General features: G+C 43.9%; 1 protein-coding gene across 1 annotated transcript in view; it reads right to left on the bottom strand.

The window, feature by feature from the left end:
- Positions 1-6,430, bottom strand: part of LOC104955031 (protein tyrosine phosphatase non-receptor type 14) — a 24,531-nt gene extending 18,101 nt beyond the window's left edge. Inside the window, exons 1-2 of the mRNA XM_010782256.1 lie at positions 6,030-6,430; positions 3,115-3,290 (exon numbers count right to left, since the gene is read on the bottom strand). Coding sequence (XP_010780558.1) covers positions 3,115-3,290; positions 6,030-6,203 — 350 coding nt within the window. The 5' untranslated portion in view covers positions 6,204-6,430. The remainder of the gene's footprint in view (positions 1-3,114; positions 3,291-6,029) is intronic.
- Between the last annotated feature and the right edge of the window lie 2,091 nt (positions 6,431-8,521).

The following is an 8,521-nucleotide window of genomic DNA, read 5'->3' as shown; positions in this document are numbered from 1 at the left end:
GGGTGGAACACCCACCACACACACCAAAGCAGTCAAAACAAAGTGGTCATGGCCAGTAATGCGAGTATGGCAGTACTCTGATTTATATGTTTACATGAGTTTTCCTAGAGGAGCATTCTGGCTAAAAATGTAGCCTTTAGATTCTGTTACAGAGTCAAAGTTCATCCAGCGCGCAACTTCAAACCAAACTTCTGGTTCTTCTTGTGGCCATTTTAGTGTGAATATAGCAATAAAACCATGCTCTAAAAAGCCTTGTTTTCTATCAACGTTAACACCAGAGTGCATAAAGAATGTTTGGGGAGGAAAGCCACCTCAAGAACGGAGAGTTTGTTTGTATTTTATAATCTGTATGAAGATGAGAAAAACAAGAGCGAAAAATATCTTGGCTATAAATTGTCATGCAATTGGATTAAAATATGTGTTGCAAAACAAGGTAAAAACTCTAATTGTGTTTCTACAAATACATAATCTGACAATTACGTAGAACTCCACAAAGTGTATCTTGCAGCTGTAACTGCAACTATGAGTATAATTGCATAAACATAACAGAGAACAGTGTTTACACAGGCTCCAGCGTTCTTGCATTACTGCCATAATTGCTTGATAATTGAATTATTTGTGTGAATATGCAGCCAGGAAGCACCCGCACACACAAACATACTTGGGTAATTTTCACAGCTGCATGGAGAGAGGAAGAGAGGAAAGAAGAAACAGATGAATGGATGGACGGGAAGAGAGGGAGATCTAGTGTCAGGTTACACATCAGTCGAACACTGAACTTCAAAGACCTGACCACATTACAAAACCCACATTACTTTCTCATTAAATCTCATTTACTCTGAGGAGGCAACACTGTCTATCTGATTTCTGCAACAAGTTAACATGAATGTGTTTACAAAACCAAGTAATCTCTTGTTTTTTCACAATCTAAAAGCATTTGAAACCAATGGCCCAAATAATAGTTGGAAAAGAAACAGTCAAGGTCAGTAACAAAGTGTGATTTTCATGATAAAAGTAACCTTGCACTTCCCAAAAACAACAAGTCCGCTAACTCCCACTCATAAGCAGAAAGATACATTTATGTGCTGACAAATATATGATGTATACGTTCCAACAGTAACATCTGTAGACTGAGCATAAACAACATACCAGGTTACAAACCCAAAGCCAAGTGTTGCAGCCAAACTTTTACTTTCTCTGTCCCCACTTGTCTTCCTCTTTGCCTCTGTCATTCCTTCACCAAATCCTACCCTTCCCCCCACCATCAGACCAGGTGTGTAGGGAAAACAAGGGTCTGCTTGACTGGATGTGACCCAAATCAACCTTAACTCAATAAATTATCTACATTTCAGTCAGTTGTGATTGTTATCATTCCCCGATTTGATGTCCTCAAAGTACAGACAGTCGAAGAGCAAATGATGACTTTAAAGATGAGTTATCCTTTGATAAGGACTAGGTCATTAAAAGGTGTGTTTTGAACTTTATCAAAAAAGCTGTGAAGATTGTTTTCAACCTGATGTGAAGAAAAGAGGGGGCCAGGCTTTTAGAAAAGCTTGCCTCAGGGAGCATGTATGTTCTTACAATGTGCTGTATTCTGACTACCCCTCTGACAGGGCTGCAGCTGGCTTCTCACAGGATTATTGGGGGGAATATGCGAGGTGTGTGAGGTGAGTGGATGTGAGTATGTGCGTATGTGTGTGTTTTGTAAACCAGACACCCCCCCCACCACCACCCCAACTCCCCTTTTACCCCCAGCACTTCTGCTGGGAGGAATGTGCGGTCCGCCTCCTACGATGGACGGCTGTGCCAACATTCCTGACAAACACACAAAAAAGAGAGAAAAAGGGAGAGAGGGAAGAAGGGACGGAGAAAGAGAGTAAAAATGTGGGACTGAAGTGATGAGGAGATCTGCTCTTGATAAAAAGGAGTAGGGTTGACACTATGCAGAAGTAGTGTAAGAGAGGGGGCTTGAGCAAAAGAGGCAGCCATTGTTCCCTAAATTGCCCCTAAGGCCCCATCATAACCCCTTCAACACACACACACACACACACACACACACACACACACACACACACACACACACACACACACACACACACACACCAGGGGTTTCCTGGAATACCATCCACTTACTAGAGCAGATCCTGCAACGAACCTGCAGAAACCCACACGCACCTCCACACACACACAGTGAGTCTATAGTGAGTCTATGGGGCCGGTCACTGATACATGATGATTTAATTATTTTCTATGTAAGCCCTGAAACAGCATGTCCAGTCCTGCCTCCGTAAAAAAAAAACAGGAAATCCAACAGCGTAACACACTCTCACACACATTGTTGCACACACACACAAACCTTATAGCTAACAGCAGTCTCACAACGTCAGGCCGTGACCTGCGATCGACCTTTCCCACATCCAGCCAGGCAGAAGCCGCAAATTCACCAGCTCCGTGCGAGGCAGACCTGCAGAGCGTGTGTGTCTGTGTGTGACTGTGAGAAGGAATCTGAGATGGCAGACTGTCCACTACACACTGACCCCTGGATGACCTGTTCACAGCTAGCTAACGTGCTCCTTCACACTCTTTCTTACACACAGACACACACACACTGCGGGTGATAATCAGTCTCAGGCGGTCATGATATTGACATCCACGCCTGTCACCACTTTTCTGCCCACTGTTTTCTTGAAGGTAACCAGCTAGCTATCTAAGTAGGGAGATGACAGTTCAGAAATGAAACTGTTTGCTAATACAATCATAGACTGAGACTAATATACTTAATGTAAAATCTATTTAAAATTTCAATTATAAGACAATTAAGAGTGTGACATAACCCTGTTTTATATCTATGCTCTATTAAAAAACATGTAAGTGTGCATATACTTCAATCCACATGTTTTAAACTGGCAGACTCATTACACCCACTTAAGTATCTGGCAGATGAGTGTTCTAATGTTAAAGAGTTACAGTTAACAGACTATTTGTCATGTACAATGGATCAAATGAACAGCAAAGGAGATCATAAGCTACTGGTATAAAGGTGTTCCAGTTGTAACTGAAGTTTAAAACATAAACACAGAGTATGTGAGTGACAGTTATAAGTGCTCTTTTTACCTGGTGGCTTCTTGCTCCAGTCGGGAAACACTGGGCACGTAGAACATGACTCCGAAGAAGAGCAGTGGCTCGTTTCCGAACTTGTCCAGCTGCTTCTTGAGAGGTTTCTCCAGCTCCACCCAGCGATGGGCCGGGGCCTGGGTCTTGCCCTGGAACCATAGCCCGAAGTAATGGGTCTAGAGACGGGGGAGAGAGACAGAGAGAGGAGGTCAATGTGGAGCACAAGGTCAAAGGATGGAGATGACGGAAAGGGACAAAGAGGAAATGAAAGAAGAGAGTAAAGGTTGGAAAAGGAGGAAGTAAAGAAATGGAGAGTTGTATAAGTTGGATGGGAAGAAATAGTTTGGTGGGACAGGCGGGAGATGGTAATGTCAGTTCATTGTTGGGATGGGAAAAAGGGGGGGTTTGTCAGGATACAGAATAATAGGTTGAGGAGGGAAATGAGAACAAAATGGAAGGATACATTGGGGACACTAAGCAGAGATGAATACACAAGCTGAAATAAAAAACAAGCACATATTTCTCCTTCAAATCAAAACCTTTGACGTCAGCAGCCAGACTCTATTAAACATAAATATTAGACTCGACTGATTGCCAGCCAGATCACCCTTGGCGAAGGGAAACAGACAATGATGGTATCTTACTAAAACCAAATTAAAACTATTTTGAAAACAATGTCTCTTGCCTATCAACATCTACAGATTCATACACAATTTGAAAAATAAAATGCAATTCAGCTGTATAAACAATGGTCCATAAAAAAGGGAACGGTTGGACAGAAAAATATTGACTTGACTGGGGACAGTTTCTTGACTTTTGATGTTTGAGTCAGTCATCTAAAAACAGGCTAAACATCCTGGATTCTATAGATGTGGGGCAGGTTTAAAGATCCTGCGATTTGAATCATAACATCTCGTCATGTTCATTTGGACACGTTTCACTCATCAAAACAGGCACCATACTCGCAACCCATGCATGGGCATGCCAAGGACCAGCACAACGTGCAAATGTATCTAAAACCTGGGACAGAGTCAGTTGTGAAACATGACACTACTGCCATTTGTGATTTCAGTGTAAGCAGCTTCATCAAAAACTTGAAAAATGTATTTTCTCCAAAATTACTTTTTTTAAGTTTACTCTAATTTTGTCAAACTTCTTTTACAAATCTAGCCGCCATTCTATTAACAGCTGACCATGTACATTTTGAAAACAGTGAGGTTTTATTGGTGTGTATGTGTGTGTCATATCGTATCACAAAGACCGGTTTAATCTGCACGCTTTGACTCTACTGTATATCAGGTCGTAAAGCTGCAGCTGCAAGAGCTAACACACTCATCAGTAAACACTCCTTGCTCACATGCTAACAGACACGCTCAGGGCCTCAGGTACAGCAACAACGATGAAAACAACTCACTCAGACAGACACACACACAATCCTGAGATGGCGTGCACGCATAGGGGCAGACGGCGGCTTAAGCAGAGGCGTCGCATCACCTTATTTATAACATCACTGACACCTGGCAAATACCACAACACTATGTGAGAACGCAAAGGGCCCCGCCCCTCTCTCCCTCACTGTGTCAGCAGCTCCAGCTTGCGCACACACACAGTTGAACACACGTATTTGTATTTGAGAACAAACTGCCCTGCTTTCACGCAAAACAACTGCACACACAAACAATAAGCCCCAGGCAAAGCTACATACCTGTGGGAGTTAGACCTTGGTGAAGGAAATGTAAAGAAAATGAGTGAAGAGAATAAAAAGGAGGAGAGAAAACACACAGAGAGAGCAAGGACAGGAGCAGGGGGGGAGTGGGGACGGGCGGATGAGCAGTATCTCTTTCTTCTGCAGAGAAAAGAGGACAGAGGTAGCCACGCTTCGTTAGAGACGGACAAGGACCCTGCGGGAGAGAGACAGCGCAGGGATGGGAGACACACACAGGGTGTGAGGAGAGACGCGTGGCCAACACACACACACCAACACAAAGAAAGAAACACACACCAACACAAAGAAAGAAAAACACACACACACACACACACACACACACACACACACACACACACACACACACACACACACAGAAAAGTGTGAGGGTCAATGTTTTACTTGTTTTTTCTGTGTATGCTTTATATGGGTGATTACCAAAGGGTGGTGTTCTGACTCTACACACACGTTAGATATTATTTATCTCTGTATACACATTGTGGACAATGTTGTACAAAAAGCTGGCCTGGGTCCAGACATTTGAAGTCTACTCCACCTATTTAACAATTCTGTCTGAAATCAACCAAAAGCCAGACTAGTTATGGCAATGTTGACCCTTATTTATGAACTATGATTTTCAGCGATACTCTATCGATGGATAAGCCAAAATCTAGATGCATGTACTATGACATTTTATCAATATTGTGACAAACATTCAACTGAACTATGTTTTTGTCAATATTGTCTACTGCTACTGATAGTAATATGTATGTGTTAAAGCTGACAACTGCTGATATTTTCTGTCAATACCTTTTTTAATGACTGATTTGAAATGCCATTTTCTTAATGTCTTTCATTTTTTGTAAAGCACTTTGAATTGCCTTGTTTTGAAAGGTGCTATATAAATAAACTTGCCTTGCCTTTACAATTCGATCATTTGAATGCCTTAAAAATGTCAATGTGTCCTTACAACGATGATTCCTGGTACGTCAAAGGCTGTGAAACTGGACAAACTCTAGCATCTGCAAGGTTATGTTATCTTGTCTTTATGAGTTCAAAAAATGATTACAGGAAGTGTTAAAGCTACATTAACAGTGTGTTGTTCAAGTAGATAACCAGATAAAACAAACCTCCAAAGTGTCCAAATAGCAACGTGCATAACAGTCTAACACAAGCATGTGCGTGGGTCACATAATGAAAGGGTCCTCACCTCCCGTAGCTCCAGCCTCTGGGCCACCGCCTCCAGACATTCCTGTCCCGTACTCTCCACAGACAGAGTGCATTCAATCACATTGTTGTCCAACAGGCGAATCCGTGTTACAAAGTAGTTTTTGCTCAGGACGTTGTAGCGCCGTGTGCGCCGCAGCCTAAGCCGGAAGGGCATGGCTGGCTGGAGGTCACGGCTGAGTCAAAAGGTCAAAAGTCACTTGGGAGCAAGCAAGTGGAGAGAGGGGTGGGCCGGCTCTATGACCTGGCCGCTGCCCTCCTCACTCTCGCACGACGCCAGCCACACCACCGGGTGGAAAGATGCACCCTGGCAAGGCGCTGGCCCATTCCCAAAGATGTGCGGAGGGGAGGAGGAGGATGATGAGGAGGTGGAGGAGGAGGAACAGGTGCTGCAGAGAGAGATGAAAAAGAAAAGTGTTAGCCAAACAAGAAACTCTCGACTAATATCCACAGATAGTTTTGTGGAGTCTTTTGAAACTTTGAGATTTGATCCCACAGGAATGCAACAGATAAGCAGTGCTCTAATCAGTAAACATTCTCCCTATCAAACCTTCCCACATCATATTCCTCCGTGTTATCATCCTTCCTACCTCCCATAAACAAGCAGAAACAAAAAACAGACGAGGCCAGCAGAATCTCTGGTGGTAGGGGCAGCGGTGCTACGTTGTCAGCAGAGGCAGGAATCACACGGTAGCAGCAGACAGCTTTATCCTATAGTTATGGCAGCTGCGCTCTCTGTAGCCCCGTGAGGCCCAGCGGCGGGCAAAGCTGGGAGACAGAGGCAGAGATGTGAGGCTATGGATGAATGGACATCAAACAGCCGAGCGCAGACATCCATCTGAACCCGGCAGCTGGCTTTGAGGAACTAATGGAGCTTCTAAGTCTCATATCTGCCTGTGTGGGAGGCCTTTCCTTTCCTTTTTATCTCCCCTCTCCCTCTCTCCCTGGCCGACAGCAGCGCAGTGCCAGACATTGAAGCGCACAGTGTTGTAGTGTGTAAGATCACACACATGCGGTGGTGGCACAGATGCTTTCACAGACACACTGTTTGTCAGCCACTGCCACAAAACACACCATGTCAATTTATGTTGTCAATTTGAAACACATAAAACTGTTAATTACTGCAACAAAGTGTAACATTGTGAGGAAGAAGCCAACACGCACACAAACTGTGGTTTTAAGGTTAACACAGGTCTTTGGAGAACACTTTGAACATATCAATGAGTTAGTCATTGGTTCTAAGCTTTCATGTGTGTGTATGAGGACAGAGCTTTGAAGTAAATCACACAAACAAGTTTATTTACTATGTTTATATAGTCACATATGTAGTATTATGTCCTATACACTAGTGTATGCAACACGAGAGGCAAACCTAAAAATACCTTGGGTAAATGCCAAGCCACCAAGTGATAATGCTGGTATTGTCGACAGGAATGAACGTATAATTAATAGATAAAAGCAGTGTCATTTCAAGGGTGGTGGCCACTTTGTAGCCTTGTTAGACCGGAACTACACCTCAAAACCCCAAAAGGTCTACACACCTTCTAAGCTGGTAAAATAAATTCTTCTCCATAGAAAAACCCTGGGAAATGTCAGCCCGACTAAACTGGTGGTAACCCATTACAAAGACTCAGGAGGGCAAGTGAACATGAAAACACAAAAGAGGACAATGCATAGAAATATGAGAAAAGGGAGAGAAAAAAACGCACACAAATGGAAGAATAAAAAAGATCAAAATACAGAATGACAATACTCCAGTGATCAGGAGAGCAGAAAACTGAGGGAGGAGTGGAGAGGGAGAAGGAGGAGGAGTAAAGATGGAGGGGATGTGTTGCTTCTTGTCCCGAGCTCTGGCAATGTGCTGTTGATAGTCAGCTTGGACCCCAGCCCAGATTCCTCTCTACCCTGACTGGAAAAACAGAGCACACCTGACACAAGTATGCACCACAAGGAAGGAAAGTGTGCGTGTGTGTGTGTGCGTGCATGCGAGTGTGTGTGTGGCGAGGCTGAGTGCGCGGGAGGGGGAAAGACACAAGGGAGCAAGTCTTGAATGAAAGGACTACAAACTGCTGACTTACAGCCGTGTTGTTTGGTGCGATCTGAATCACACTTTTGTAACAGCCGTGCCCCTTTGGAGGCCGTAACACATTCCTTACTCCTGAATGCATCCGAGACAGCCACAGCAAGTGAATAATTGGACTACAATGGGTGAGTAAATCAGCTTTGGCTTTGGAATATGACCCCAGCCGCCACCTGAACAGGGACCACGGCCCCTTTGACCCTCCACTCTGACTCGGGGGCATAGGGGGAAGTGACATCACAGATTGGCGGTTAAACCTTTCCCAAAATTCCTCAAGAAACTTTCCCAAGCACAGAGGCTCCGCGAGATCGCTGTCAACAAGCCTACAGATGCGGATAAGCACACAAAGACACAAATAAAGACACATACTTTCACTGTGTAGTGTACAAACATAG

Source organism: Notothenia coriiceps, unplaced genomic scaffold, assembly GCF_000735185.1.
Source record: "Notothenia coriiceps isolate Sejong01 unplaced genomic scaffold, NC01 NC01_scaffold00024489, whole genome shotgun sequence".
NCBI lineage: Eukaryota > Metazoa > Chordata > Actinopteri > Perciformes > Nototheniidae > Notothenia > Notothenia coriiceps.
The sequence above is the reverse complement of the archived record's forward strand: the minus strand, read 5'-3'. Positions and strand labels throughout refer to the sequence as shown.